Source organism: Dendrobates tinctorius, unplaced genomic scaffold, assembly GCF_039654945.1.
Source record: "Dendrobates tinctorius isolate UK_male_01 unplaced genomic scaffold, ASM3965494v1 ptg000226l, whole genome shotgun sequence".
NCBI classification, from domain to species: Eukaryota; Metazoa; Chordata; class Amphibia; order Anura; family Dendrobatidae; genus Dendrobates; species Dendrobates tinctorius.
This window is the reverse complement of record NW_027361893.1, coordinates 3,881,457-3,897,932: the sequence shown is the minus strand read 5'-3', so window position 1 is coordinate 3,897,932 and position 16,476 is coordinate 3,881,457. Positions and strand designations below refer to the sequence as shown.

At 46.8% G+C, this 16,476-nt stretch overlaps 1 protein-coding gene across 3 annotated transcripts in view; it reads left to right on the top strand.

The window, feature by feature from the left end:
• LOC141059248 (uncharacterized) overlaps positions 1-16,476 on the top strand; it is a 73,763-nt gene that overhangs the window by 36,840 nt on the left and 20,447 nt on the right. For all 3 annotated transcript variants that reach the window (XM_073555557.1, XM_073555556.1, XM_073555558.1), the window contains exon 6: positions 11,614-11,704. In XM_073555557.1, the coding sequence (XP_073411658.1) occupies positions 11,614-11,704 (91 nt within the window). The remainder of the gene's footprint in view (positions 1-11,613; positions 11,705-16,476) is intronic.

Below are 16,476 nucleotides of genomic sequence, written 5' to 3'. Positions count from 1 at the left end.
CCGTGAAGCTGTGTCAGTACTCCAGTTGCATGGCCTTGCTTAACAAACGGGCAGAACAGTTTGTTGTAGTCTGGTAGTTCTAGAGCAGGAGAGGATGTGATTGCAGCCTTTAGTATGTAGAATCCATCTATAACTTCCTTGGTTAGGCAGAAGGGAGTGTCCTTGAGACAATCATTCAGGGGTTGCATGTGTAGAGGGGCACCAGGATCCTGGGACGGCAGTAGGGTGCAGTCCAAGAAGGGACTGTAGCTATGTTGGCTTGGAGTTTTGACAGTAGGTCTGCTGAAACTAGTAGACACTTTTGGCTGCGGGACCCACCAGAAAATTGAGGAATTTATACTCAACCTCTATCTGGGTGGTAGATGTTGGTCCTTTTGCTGTTCTTGTGGACTGTAAGAGTATACGTACTTTCTTCGTTTCTGGATTCAGTATGCCAATATCCTATTATGTATAAATTGAATATACATCACATCATTAGTCTAATAGGGCTAGGAACTAACTCACATACAGCGTGGTTCCCCCATAGTCAGACAAAAAGTACAAGTGTGGAGTACTCCCAATAGCACAAGAACAAAGAAAAAAATGGAGTACCCGTAAAACACAAAAAAATAATAAAAGCAAACATTTTATTTATACATAATCAATAAAAAAACCATATACATACAGTATGTATGTCTGACTTTATGCAACATATGTATATGATTTTTTATTGATTATGTATAAATAAAATTTGCTTGCTATTATTATTTTTCTTGTGGTTTACGGTTACTCCGGTTTTTTCTTTGTTCCTGCAATATCATAGAATCATAGCATGGTAGAGTTGGAAGGGACCTCCTGAGTCATCTGGTCAAACCCCCTGCTCAAAGCAGGATTCAGATTCACTAAATCATCCTAGACAGATGTCTGTCCAGCCTCTGTTTGAAGACTTCCATTGAAGGAGAACTCACCACTTCTCGTGGCAGCCTGTTGCACTCATTGATCACCCTCACTTTCAAAAAGTTTTTTCTAATATCTAATCTGTGTCTCCTCCCATTCAGTTTCATCCCATTGCTTCTAGTCTTTCCTTGTTTTTTTTAAATCTGATACATTTTTATTTACCCAAATTCAAGGTACAAAACAATAGAACAAAAATCGCAATGAGAACAACATTACCAATTGTCATTAGATTCAGAAATTCCCTCCCTCCCTTCCCCTCCTCCCATTACATACAAGAGCAGAAAATAATGCATGGTGTAACCTAAGTTCAGGGTCTTCTTCTCTCCACCCAAGGTGTCCACAGTGTCTCAAATGTCCTTATGCCTACATAATACATCATCTGCACTAATAGCTAACCAGGGGAGAACTAGCTAAACAGGCTAATTTGAGACGAGAATTAGATACAAGAAGCATAATGATGTATGATGATAAAGCATTGTTTTCTGCTTTGTTTTTTATTTTTATTTTTTAAAGGGTTCACTAAAGGGGTTAACTAGTGGGACAGTTTTATAAGGCGGGTCGTTACGGACGCGGCGATACTAAATATTTCCAAAAAATGAATTTATTAGGATATATATATATATACTAGATTATGGCCCGATGCTATCGCATCGGGAGGATGCGATAGCATCACACCTCTTGCCATGTTAACCCTCAACACACACACTCCTCTCACCTTTCCCCATCTCCACTCACTCTTTCACTCCACATACAACCCCTTCTCTCATTCCATCTCTCATACTCACGCTGTCATCGCCGCTGCTCCACGATCCCCGACATCTTCTTCCGCCGGCGCCATCCTGGATCCAGACGTTGTCCACGCCGGTGACATCATCTTGAGTATAGTGAAATCCCGCAATACTAAAGATGGCGTCGCCGGAAGAACATGTCGCTGGCGTGGACGACGTCGGGATCCAAAATGGCGTCGGCGAAATCTCGCGAGTTTTCGCCGACGCCATTTTGGATCTCGACGTCGTCCTCACCGGCGACATGTTCTTGTGGCGACGCCATCTTGACTATTGCGGGATTTCGCCGATCCAAAATGGCGTCGCCGCAAGAACATGTCGCCGGCGTGGAGGACGTCTGGATCCAGGATGGCGCCAGCGGAAGAAGATGTCGGGGATCGTGGATCAGCGGCGATGACGGCGTGAGTATGAGAGACGGAGTGAGAGAAGGGGTCGTATGTGGAGTGAAAGAGTGAGTGGAGATGGTGAAAGGTGAGAGGAGTGTGTGTGTTGAGGGTTAACATGGAAAGAGGTGTGCGGTGACGTCACCGGTTACAACTGGACGGAAGTTGTTACAACCGGAAGCTGCTTAGGGCATTTATTATTATAGATAGATATATATATATATATATTTTATTTATTTAGGGATTTTTTATAAATTATTTTTACACTTTTTTTTTACTTTATTTTATTGTCCCGGGGGGACATCATTATATAGTGTCAGATCGCTGATCTGACAGGCGCTGCTGCAGGCTTTTTCGGAGCCTGCTCTTAGCAGGCACTGAAAAAGACGCCTCCTTGCAGGCCCCTGATCGCAGTGTACTGGGGAATTAGGGAAGCATCGGGCAGGGAGCGGACTCCCTGTGTGCTTCCCTGAGACCCTCCGAACAGCGCAGCACATCGCGCTGCTCGGGGGGGTCTCAGGGAAGCATGCAGGGAGCCCCCTCCCTGCCCGATGCTTCCCTAATCCCCCTGTACACTGCGATCATGTTTAATCGCAGTGTTCCAGGGGTTAACATGCCGGGGGCAGTCCGTGACCGCCCCTGGCACATAGTGCCTGGTGTCAGCTGTGATAATCAGCTGACATCCGGCCGCGATCAGCAGCGCTCCCCCTTGGGGGCGCCGCTGATCGCGATGATGTACTATCCCGTCCCCGGTCATACGGGCCCAGGTACCGTGGATGGGATAGTACGTTAGATGTCAGAAAGGGGTTAAGTCAAGCCATTTCACAGCCTCCTCCGGTGTTTGGAAAAAATGCACTGTTCCCCGGGCCACAACGCTGAGCTTTGCCCAATATAAGGTAGAGTAAGCCAAAGTCAAGTCTCTCAGTCTTTTCTTCACTGCACCATATTGCATCCTCTGCTTTTGCACCTCGGCTGAGTAATCAGGATAAATGGAAATCTTTTGGCCATTAAAGCACAGATTTTTGGCTGTTCTTGCTTTCCTTAGTATAATAAATCTGTCTCTATAATTAAGGATTCTAGCAAGGATAGTACAGGGGGGATCCCAGTGGGAGGGATCTCATGGGAACGTGGTGCGCTCTTTCCATCGCATAAAGTTTGGTCAAGTTATCGGCGCCAATTTTAGTGCGGAGCCAGTCCTCAATAAATGCTGTAGGATCAGTCCCTTCCGCCTTCTCGGGGATGCCCACTAATCTCACATTATTCGACCTTGAGCGGTTTTCCAAGTCATCATTTTTATCAGCCAAGGCAGCACATCTCTGCAAACATTGATTGTGCAACTTCTGCTTTTTAGAAAGTTGGTCTTCCAGCACACTCACTCTCTCCTCCACTGCCCCGCACCCTGGCATCAGCTTTATTTATGGCTGCCTTCACGCTGGACATTTCTTCTTTAACCCCATCAACTCTTTGTAAGGGTTGTTAGTGCAGTCTTACAAAATCTAACCAAGTCATATACATCCTTCAATGTTGTCTCCCCTATAACAGGCTCTTCCATTTCTTCCTGCTCCACACTCTCCTTTTCCCACCGTTCATCCTCACCCATTAACCCCTCCTATACGAATCAACCTCTGAGTCTTCTTTCTCCTTCTCCTCAGTCTCCCCTTCTCCCCCTTCAGACATCACCTTTACTGCTCCTTCCAGCCTCGCAAACTTCTCCAATTTGGCTGCTATCTCCAGTCTTCGTGCGTAGGAGGCATTTGCTGTGTCTGCCTTCTCAGCTGCCTCCACGCTCTTGGTGCCATCTTCAGCCCGGCTACCAGCTTCTGTCCTCGCATCCTGCTGCCGTCTCCTCACCAGGACCTCGGGTGACCACAGCACAGCGTGTCGGGGTCTGCCTCCTCTCCCCACCACCACCTGCACAGATTGTTATCAGCGCTCCAGAGGGACTTTGAACAGGATAAATGAAGATATGCAGCGGAGAGGTCACAGGAGCCGTCCGCTCACATCGAGTGCTAGGCCACGCCCCCCTATTCTTTCCTTGTGCAAATAAGCATAAAGATGATCCTTCTACAAGTGATAGCCCTTGAGATATTTGTAGACAGTTATTAAGTCTCCTCTCAGTCTTCTTTACTGCATGCTAAACATTCCCGAATCCTGTAACTATTCCACATAGGAGCGTATATCGTAATATCCTATTACGGTCTGGAGCTCGGGGATGGTGGTCCTAGTTGGGTCGCCCTTCCAGGGCTGTGGAGTACTCGGTACTGGGCCGGTGTCAGGGGAATGTGTCACAGCAGCGGTGACCCGGTCCGTGGCCCTGGGCGCCCAATATCAATGGCGGTGGTGTTAAAGGTGTTAGAGTTTATTGGTATAGTTCGTGATGCCACCTGTGGTATTTTGCAAGTGAGGTGTTAACCAATGCTGCGTACAGATCCTCTGGGACTGATGGTGTGGTGCAGCAGAGATGGTATAGCTCCCCACAGTTGGAGCTGTAGTCCCAGGGCAGTGTAGGAGCAATGGATGAGGAGAGGCACAGGATGGTGTAGATGTTGTTACCCAGGTATAGCGATGCGGGAATAACTGGAGGACACCAGAGTATGCGGTTCCAAAGCTTTACTCACTGTTTGCAGTTCACACCACTGCCTGCCTCCGTACTGTGTTCTCCAGGTCAGGGCTCCAGCCAACCTCCAGGCAGGATAGGATTCTCCCTTCCACACTCCGCCAATATGTACCTTCACTGAACGACTCCTCAAATGTGCCTTTAGGTGCGAAGCACTCCAGTACTTAGTTACCCTGGAATGCCTCTCTCTATATGTTCCTAGTCGTTACTTATATGACAGACAGCTGTAGCCTGCTTCGGGGACTCCTCTCCTGAGTCCCGGCTCTCTATCCGTTTCGCTGTTGTGTCCCAAGTCTATGGTGGGAGTAAGGCGTTAGCGGCTCACTACTCCTCCGGTGTCTGTTGCCGGATACAAAGATCCTATCAACCTCGGGGACCGGGCCCCGGCCTTTGCGCTGAGAACCTATAGGCAGGGTTCCTATCCAACCCACTGCTCCTCTCTGTTCTCCTTCTCCTTCGTTTCGATCTGTTCTATCGCTCTCTTATGGAATCTGTAGTCTTCAGTCTACGTCTCTTTCTCCTTCTCTTCCTTCCCTGAGAAGCTCGCTCCACTAAGACCAGTCCTCAGACTCTCCTGTCTGACTGTCTTCCTCTCAGGCTGACCTGCTGTCAGCCTGCTCTCTTCTCTGGGTCTCTCCCCAGACTGACCCCTTCTGGGTCTCTCCCAGACTGACCTCTGTCAGACTGACCTCCAATCCTACACTTTCTCTCTCTTTTATATCATCTAACTCCACCTGCCTCCCAGCACATCTCGTGTTACGAAGCAGGGTTCCACGAGGGTTGCTCTGCTAACCCCCAGCCTGAAGCTGTTAGGTGGCCTCACTGAACTAACCTGTGTGTGGAATGCAGGTGTGGAGCGTGGTCAGGAGTTCCCACCTTACCTGGATGGTGGGGCACTACACCTTAGGAGAAGGTGCAGTACCTCTGTGGCGACTGAAGCCTCAGGGGCGCCACATAGCAGTGGCTGATGCTGGTGTCAAAGCTTTTCCACTTGGGGACTAACTTTACTTTCAAATCTGATATCCTGAAACTTTTGATTAAATCGGTGGAAGATACTATCCACAGATTCTCCTTTTCCCTGCATGACATCCTGGAGAGTGGGGGTCTGGGCTGGTAGGTGGTTCTTAGCTCAGACGTAAAACTTACGGAGGAAATCTTCTCTGGATACACGTGATTTAAGCCATTCTTCATGCAGATTGTTGGGTTCAAGGGCTAGTCGCATCCTTGGCCAAAAGGAATATCCTGCTTTAATTTGAGTGAGCCTCTCTAATTCTGCATATGAGGCAAAATGCGCCTTCTGTATTTGATGAATCCTTTTATAAAATGGCATAGGATGTTTTACTGGGTCTGGCAAGCTGTCCACTAGAGTATCTGTCTCCTGGTATTTCCAGGAGTCCTTGTGGGGAACAGGATGTGTGTCAGAGTGTAAGCTTTGGGGATTACTTCGGCAGGATAAAGACGATGATGATTATGATGTTCCCCAACCATATAGTGGTGGATGCTGGATCTTGTTCATGGGATGCTGTGGATTATGAGTCTGAGCTGTCGATTCCTGTCTTCCCTGTTCTCCTTGACCATGCACCTCCATGTCATGCTCCTCTTTTTCTTAATTTTTCTCTGTATAGACTTCATTAATTAATGGAGCTACAGTGGATGGGGCGCCATCTACATAAATAACCGGGAATGGTGTAGAACTATTTGGGTTGGTCATCTGACAGTCCAAACAAGTCTCATGATATTCTGCGTTTGACAGCGGGCACATGTCCAGTCGTTGGGAATGTATATAGGAGGTATCAATTGCTGTAATGCCGCTGCTGCAACTGCCACATTTTCCTTAGGCGCCTGATCGGCGTAACATTCAGTAACATTGTCCTATTCCTCGCTCCATACCTGCTTTCTCACTTTCTTTACCATCTTATAAAATGTTTCAGGGTCCTGTAAGACCTCAAAATTCCTGAGGTTGGGACGCTGCTTTTTTCTCAACACATTGTTCCATTCCTTCTTGTCTAATCTTCCTCCCTTACGGTTCGGAGGATTTTTTTTCTCACATGCGTTTTTTTTTTTATTTGCTTCGCTGCTGGCTTCATGGGTCGTGTCTGTCTTGTGTGTGTTGACTGATTACTCCCACCCATTCTATCATCTGACTTCTGAAGGCATCTGAAGGACAAGTATGTGTCTATTTCTTAAGACAGAATTCCCACGGGTTTTTTTTTTTTAATTTATCTTTTTAGTCACTGGACTCGTTCCTTCTGGGTTAGGTTGCCGAACGTGAGTACTGTTCATCTACCATCTAGGGCTGGAACCAGGGCGATTGTTTGGTGTTAATCTGTAAAGGCCCCGTCTCGCATAACAAGATCGTTAGCGAGATCGCTGTTGTGTCACCGATTTTGTGATGCAACAGCGATCTCACCAGCGTTCTTGCTACGTATGACACATAGCGGCGACCGCCGAGGTCATTATACGGATCGTTGCTGCGTCGTTGAAGAGATTTGCCTGTTTGACAGCTTACTAGCGACCATTTAGCGACGCACCAGCGATCCTAACCAGGTCATATCGTTATTGGGATTGCTGGTGTGTCGCTTAGTGTAATGGAACCCTAACTCCTCTTGTTCTGTTTTAACAGCCCTTGTGCAGTATGGTATCACTATGACCGGACACTAGACATACCCTGTTGCTTGGTCAGATAAAGCACAAAGATACCCAGACAATTAGGGAATATGTCTGCAAACAAACAAAACAGTAAAGCGGAGAGACAAAACAGATAAGGGAGCCAACTAAGGAAATCATGACCAGGGTGGATTTTTGGTGCCACAACTTATCAGCGATCGGTCACTATGTCTGAGTCTGACAGCCGACAGACCTTTATCTCAGCATGGAGAGACTGGAGGGTGATGGATAAGATAAATAATTTGCTTACCTATAGGAGGGACACTCTCCACCCTCAAGTGGTCCGTTCTAAGATTGGAGGTCTTGTTTGCTGCTGGTCATCTCCTAACATCTCATCCTAGCCCCACGTTTGGACGCCAAAATGTTAGGTCTCACGAGATGCGTGTGTTGTTACCTTAATTTCCTGCTGCCAAATTGTATCTTGGAGTTTTACGGCCAGAGAAAGCACAGGACAAGAGTGGGTCGTGTCACAAATGATTTCTGTTTTATTAGTCAAGATGCACAGTATTTATAGAGAGAAATCAGGCGTTTTCCACACATTACATCATTGCTTACTAGTTACTGCTAGTCATTGGTGATTCCTGTCACCCACATGTCTTTATCTTTGTCATTATCTTTATTATGATGGTTATTACTCGAATGGTTATTGCTGTAATGGTCATTGCTGCAATGTCTTTAGCTGTAATGGCTATTGGTGGGTCAAGCTGACATCTGTCTTGCACGTATTATATTGATCTTTGGTTTATGAGGGGAGTAATATCATCTGGTGCAGGTACATTTACTCTGATAAGTGCAATGGGTTATATAATAATGTCAGAGTCCACTGAATGGTTTTACCTAACCTGCTAGAGCACACATAAGTACTTCATTTGATACGTATTTAGCAAAGCGTCCATGTTGAATGTTAGTGTCCATTTTCTATATCTTCATAATTAAATAATATCAAATACATTTCCTTAACAGCAGAATTAACAAAAATCAGCATTTCACGAATTTCTTTTAGGGGGTTGTTATGTCGTTCCATGTGTGGTAAATTGAAAAGACAGTTTTATTCTGGTCAGTACGATTTACAGCGATACCTCCTTTATATCGTTTTCTGTTTTGGCGCTTTTAAGCAATAAAAAACTATTTTATAGAAAAAAATAATTATTTTTGCATCACTTTTTATTCTGAGAGCTATAACTTTTTTTTTTTTATTTTTCCCCTAATGGAGCTGTATGGCAGCTTCTTTTTTGTGTGACAAGGTGACGTTTTCAGCGGTACCATGTTTATTTATATCCGTATTTTTGATCACGTGCTTTTCCACTGTTTGTTTGGCAATCTGATGATAAAGCATTGTTTTTTATTTTATAGTGTTCACTAAAGGGATTAACTAGTGGGACAGTTTTATAGGACTGGTCATTGCGGATGCGGCGATGCCAAATATGTACACTTTTATTACTATTTTTTTTCAGTCAAATATTTATTTAGAGATAGAATATGTATTGATTTTTTTTCTTTTTTTAAAATATTTTTACAATTATTTAAAGTTTTTTTTTTTCACTTTTCGCTAACTTTTTTACTTTGTCCCACTATGGAACAATCATTTATTGCAGGCTGATCACTTCTATAACATATAAATGAAACAGCATCTGCATGTTATAGAAACTGTCAGCTCTGCACTGACATACTTGCTGATCATGCACTGCTCATGATCAGCAAGTTTTCTAGCTCTGGTGACCCGGATGTCATCATGATGAATTCGGGTCACCATGGCAAGGATCAGACCCCCGCGTCACGCTGCCGGGTCTCCGATCCAAAGGCAGGGCTGTCAGTCCTCTGTCAGCTTCCGGAATGCTGCGATCGTATTCGATCGCAGTATTTCGAGGGTTAATGTACCGGGGGAGGACTGTGACCACTCCTGGCATCTAGTGCCAGGTATCAGCTGTCAGACTCAGCTGACACCTGGTGGCGATCACCCGCACACACCCCATGATTGCGGGCGATCGCTATGATGTAATGTTCTGTCCATGGTCAAATAGGCCCAAGTCACATGGACGGAATTTTAAGTCCAATGTCAGAAAGGGGTTAACATTATTCAGTATTATTCATTACTAGATGGAGGCCCGATGCTATCGCATCGGGAGGGTGGTAATGTCACATTGGGAGCAGGCTTTGCAGTGTTGAGAACCCCCCCCCCCCACGTGCTCACCCACCTATCCACTCTTTCTTTCACCATCTGCTGTCTTTTCCTCTCATATGATCTCTTCTTTGACGTGTACCCCATGTGCTCTCCCCCTTGTCTGCTCTCTCTCTCCACCACTGTGCTGTCTTCTTCCCTCACGTGTTCTCTCGTTTGAGCTGTCTCTCCCTGTGTGTCCTCTTTCCTATGTGCACTCACCCGTCCCCCTGTGTTAAAATGAAAACAAAGTAGGTAAAGGTAACATTGTATTAACATTGAAAAAAAAATTGTCTGTCTGAACGTGTACAGAACATACCACAGCTCCTGGGCAGGGGAGGAAGCAAAAGACAATACTGACATTACAGCAGGAGATCGCAGAGGATACATTTTGTGAGGTAAAATATTGTTTAAAAACAGTCAGTGAAATATTTTACCTCACAAAACAGACAATTTTTAAAAGGAACTTTCGTTCTTGGGAAAACCCCTTAAGGCTATGTGCACACGTAGCGGAACTTTCGCGGAAATTACCGCGAGAATTCTGGATTCCATTCCGCGGGAAAATTGCATTTAAATTCCCGCGGAAAAACTAGCGTTTTGCAAGCGTAATTAGCTTGCAGAATGCTAGCGTTTTCCAAGCGATCTGTAGCATCGCTTGGAGAACTGATTGACAGGTTGGTCACACTCGTCAAACATAGTGTTTGACGAGTGTGACCAACTTTTTACTATTGAGGCTGCCTATGCAGCATCAATAGTAAAAGATAGGATGTAAAAAATAATTAAAAAAATAAAAAATATTGTTATTCTTACCTTCCGGCGTCCCGCGTAGCCTTCCCGCCTCTATCCACTTTCCCGGTCCCAGAAATCCTTTGCGTGAATGACCGCGAGACTTTGCGCTCCCGCAACGTCACCGCGAATGACCGCGAGACGTCGTGCTTCCGTGAGATCGCGACGTCATCTCGGTCATTCTCGCAAAGGATTACTGGGACCGGGAGCGTGGAGAGAGGCGGGAAGGCTGCGCGGGACGCTGGAAGGTAAGAATAACAATATTTTTTATTTCAATTCTATTTTTTACAGGGATATGGTACCCAAAGCCCGGAGGACAGTCTCCTCTCCTCCGGACCGTGGGTACCATCCGCAAATGTTCTACTTACTTTTCGCATTGTGTGCACAGCCACATGCGTAAAGTAAGCAGAACAATGCATTCCTATGGGTACGGGATCGCCGTGATTCCGCTAAATTAATGAGCATGCTGCGTTTTTTACCGCGAAGTGATTCCGCCTCGGAAAAAAACGCAACATTAGCACAGCATTGCGGAATCCCATAGGAATGCATGGGATGCTTATTTTTCACGGCAAAATTGCGCGTTTAAAACTGCCGCGAAAACGCGAAAAAAAACGCGACGTGTGAACATAGCCTTAATGTGACCGGTTTCCTCTGGCTGTAGACACGTTGCGCATCTGCTGCTGGGATCAGCCTTATGATTCACTGCACGAAATTCGCGCAGGCGCAGTAAATCAGACCGCCACCATCTTTGTGCAGACAGATAGTGGCGGTCACATTAAAACTGCGCATGCGCTCTTCCTGTACAAAGATGGTGGTGGTCAGTGAATAATTCGGTTGAGCACGGCGGCGGCGTGTTCGCAACGGTGTTCCGCTGGTGGTACCGCACAAGAGGCTGCGTACGGCGTATGCAGTGTGTGTGTGTTTGGTGCATACGGCGTATACAGTGTGTGTGGTGCAACGATGTTGCGCTGGTGGTACCGCGCAAGAGGCTGGTACCACCAGCAGTTTCCATATTGAGACACCCACCACCTGGGTGTCCCAATATGGCGGTCGGTGAACTTCCTCCACTTGGAATTCTGGATCCGGTCACATCTGGACGGAACAGGATGTGAAGACATTACAAGGTAATTATATTAATAGATGCAGTATCTGTGATTCTTATATATATATAATCAGCAAAGCGTCCATGTTTGAATATCTCCAGAATATATACATATCCTTAACAAGTTGATCATAGATGTGACTTCTCCATCTGTCTGTGACTTTTACAATATGTTTCAGGGTGAAGATCTGACCCATATTAATACTACAGAGACATATGTGAGGGGTGATGAGCGGTGTAAAGAGGAGATTCCTACATATGACTATCCAGGTGAGTAGTGACCACTAAATGCAGAGAAGTCACAGATTCTTCTCAGTCACCGGCTGTGGCCGCTTTATCGGTGGTGTAGTCCGGCTGTATCACAATTGTGCGATCACCAGTATTCCTCTAAACCACAACATTCTCCTCAGTCAAAAACTGTTCAAATGACTTTGGACATAGAAAGCCCTTTTTTATAGAATTTACAACATGGAAGATCCATATACTTAAAATAGAAAACTCTGACTGTTACCTCCCCAGATCTGTAAACTACAAAGCCAAATGACAGCATACGTAGAATGTGCTGACAAGTTAGGAAATCATTTGAAGAAAAGTAATATGATGGGTCTGTAAGAGAAAGCGGAGGGTAATGATGCTGTTGGCTTCCTAGATCCCTGATATCTTATTGGATGAATCTACCTTCTCTCCCTTCTGTGCTGCTGAATGTGCTCATATGGTCCCCACAAGACCAGGTCCAGTCTTTCTGGCCAAACTTCGCTTTTATGATCATGAACAGTAAATGTACAGTGAGGCCAAGTGTGAATTTCTGCACTATAACAGAGTTTCCCTTTATCCTGAGTTTTCAATTTCTTTAAAAACTGACTATCTTCAAACAGGATTGTGATAAACTACATAAAACACATTACACCTGTGCCAGGGTTGGTGCAGTGCAAAATAGTCAGGGACCACATAACATTTCAAAGAAAATGTCTTTTAATGTCCAAAACTCACAAAATAAACCGCACACGGTATACTCCGGATTGCAGCCGGGCGTCACAACAGTCCTTATGTGAGACCAGTTGCTGAGGGCAACTGCACCACCGTGTCACGCTCAGGGGGGCCCGGCCTTTTGGCTTCGCTTGGCTCCATGTTACTTCACACAGGCTAAAACCAAGACTGACACACCCAATCCTTTGCTGCAGAGTTTTAAATGGAATCTGTGGCCAAGGGCCACTTGTAAGACCTAGCCTGGAGGGAGCAAACCGCCCCACAACCATCCTGCAGGTCGCTTCAAAAATAAAAGCCTATGCCGGGTTTCCTTAAATCTGCCTTGGGCAAATAGCTTGTCCAAGACCACACTTTTATTTTGCACTAGCTGAAGAGCCCGGCGCTGCCCGAGTATAGTAACTAACTACGGTTAGTTATAACAAATTATAATGATTATATCTATATATAAAGCTGAGTGTAGAGCCCCGCCCACTCTGCATAGCCACACTCACTATAATATCCCACATCATCTTGTCGGCCAGAGCCACCGGACTACTACCCATAATATCTCACATCATCCTGTCAGCCAGAGCTACCGGACTACTACCCCTAATATCCCACATCATCCCGTCAGCCAGAGCCACCGGACTACTACCCCTAATATCCCACATCATCCCATCAGCCAGAGCCACCGGACTACTACCACTAATATCCCACATCATCCCATCAGCCAGAGTCACCGGACTACTACCCCTAATATCCCACATCATCCCATCAGCCAGAGCCACCGGACTACTACCCCTAATATCCCACATCATCCCGTCAGCCAGAGCCACCGGACTACTACCACTAATATCCCACATCATCCCGTCAGCCAGAGCCACCGGACTACTACCACTAATATCCCACATCATCCCGTCAGCCAGAGCCACCGGACTACTACCCCTAATATCCCACATCATCCCGTCACAGTCACCGGACTACTACCCCTAATATCCCACATCATCCCCTCAGCCAAAGCCACCGGACTACTACCACTAATATCCCACATCATCCCGTCAGCCAGAGCCACCGGACTACTACCACTAATATCCCACATCATCCCGTCAGCCAGAGCCACCGGACTACTACCACTAATATCCTACATCATCCCGTCAGCCAGAGCTACTGGACTACTACCACTAATATCCCACATCATCCCGTCACAGCCACCGGACTACTACCCCTAATATCCCACATCATCCCCTCAGCCAGAGCCACCGGACTACTACCACTAATATCCCACATCATCCCGTCAGCCAGAGCCACCGGACTTACTACCACTAATATCCCACATCATGCCGTCAGCCAAAGCCACCGGACTACTACCCCTAATATCCCACATCATCCCGTCAGCCAGAGCTACCGGACTACTACCCCTAATATCCCACATCATCCCATCAGCCAGAGCCACCGGACTACTACCCCTAATATCCCACATCCTCCCGTCAGCCAGAGCCACCGGACTAATACCACTAATATCCCACATCATCCCGTCAGCCAGAGCCACCGGACTACTACCACTAATATCCTACATCATCCCGTCAGCCAGAGCTACCGGACTACTACCCCTAATATCCCACATCATCCCGTCAGCCAGAGCCACCGGACTACTACCACTAATATCCTACATCATCCCGTCAGCCAGAGCTACCGGACTACTACCACTAATATCCCACATCATCCCGTCACAGCCACCGGACTACTACCCCTAATATCCCACATCATCCCCTCAGCCAGAGCCACCGGACTACTACCACTAATATCCCACATCATCCCGTCAGCCAGAGCCACCGGACTTACTACCACTAATATCCCACATCATGCCGTCAGCCAAAGCCACCGGACTACTACCCCTAATATCCCACATCATCCCGTCAGCCAGAGCTACCGGACTACTACCCCTAATATCCCACATCATCCCATCAGCCAGAGCCACCGGACTACTACCCCTAATATCCCACATCCTCCCGTCAGCCAGAGCCACCGGACTAATACCACTAATATCCCACATCATCCCGTCAGCCAGAGCTACTGGACTACTACCCATAATATCTCACATCATCCTGTCAGCCAGAGCTACCGGACTACTACCCCTAATATCCCACATCATCCCGTCAGCCAGAGCCACCGAACTACTACCCCTAATATCCCACATCATCCCATCAGCCAGAGCCACCAGACTACTACCCCTAATATCCCACATCATCCCATCAGCCAGAGCCACCGGACTACTACCACTAATATTCCACATCATCCCATCAGCCAGAGCCACCGGACAACTACCACTAATATCCCACATCATCCCATCAGCCAGAGCTACCGGACAACTACCCCTAATATCTCACATCATCCTGTCAGCCAGAGCTACCGGACTACTACCCCTAATATCCCACATCATCCCGTCAGCCAGAGCCACCGGACTACTACCCCTAATATCCCACATCATCCCATCAGCCAGAGCCACCGGCAACTACCACTAATATCTCACATCATCCCGTCAGCCAGAGCTACCGGACAACTACCCCTAATATCCCACATCATCCCGTCAGCCAGAGCTACCAGACTACTACCCCTAATATCCCACATCATCCCGTCAGCCAGAGCTACCGGACTACTACCACTAATATCCCACATCATCCCGTCAGCCAGAGCCACCGGACTACTACCCCTAATATCCCACATCATCCCGTCAGCCAGAGCCACCGGACTACTACCCCTAATATCCCACATCATCCTGTCAGCCAGAGCCACCGGACTACTACCCCTAATATCCCACATCATCCCCTCAAAGCCAGTAAAAGTAGAATAGTGAAATTGCACAGAAGCATGGTTCACTAAAGACCCCGTTACACACTGCGATATCGCTAGCAATATCGCTGTAAAGTCACCGATTTTGTGACGTAGCGGCGATATTGCTAGCGATATCGCTGCATGTGATACTTACCTCCGACCGGCTCCCCCGCTGGTTATCGCTGATCGCGCGAGAAGCTCCTGGACCATTCCTCGTCGGTCACTTCCTGCGGCGCTTCCTGTGGCGCCGACGAGCGACGAGTGGAGCCGGGCGGGAGGACGCAGGATCGCCGCGTCTGACAGGTAAGTAATGACCCCCGTCCCCAGCGATGTCGCTAGTGAGATCTGCCTGTGTGGCAGCTCACTAGCGACCACCTAGCGATGCACCAGCGATCCTGACCGCGTCATATCGCTGGTCGGGATCGCTGGTGCATCGCTAGGTGTAACGGTACCCTAAGATCCCTGGTTTTCTACTGATCAGGCTGATATTCTCACTCATCTGCCACCATAAATATCACAGTCATGCTTTTCACCAATGGACAGGCACAAACCTTATACATTAGTACAGTAGAGAAACCTTCACACACATTTTCATGCACCGTCAACTTGTAATTTGTCCGGCTGAGTTGCTCATGGATGTACAGCATCTGTATGCAGTATAGTATCATATTTAATGGGTTGTTATGGGAAAAGCATTACGTGTTATATGGGTATATTCAGGTGAATTATGGGGAAAGTAGCACTTTAAAAAAACTCACAGCATCAGAGCACAGTGACACATCAATAATGCATAAAAGTGTCTGTGAGAAAATATTAAATCCACATGACATTTAATATGTGCACTTTACTACATTCATGTGTGTCACTTAATAATACCACACAGGAGAGGGGGATTCATTTCTGTCATGTACTCACTGCTCCTTTCTGGGGGACAGACGATGGCTGGGAGCTTATGTTCCTGGGGATGCTAGATTCCTCCCACCATGTCGGTGTCTGCTGAGGTGTTATCAAGTGGGAAAACTTGCGCATAGCAACCAATCACAGCTCAGCTACTTTTAACCAGCTCTGGTGAAATGAGAGATGCTTAGTGATTGGTTGCAAAGAAAACTGTTGGTCATAGCAAACAATCACAGCTTCTTTTGAACAGCTCTGGTGAAATGAAAGATGCTTCGTGATTGGTTGGTGATAACACAGACACACACACACACACATTGATTTTTATATACAGTGGGGCAAAAAAGTAT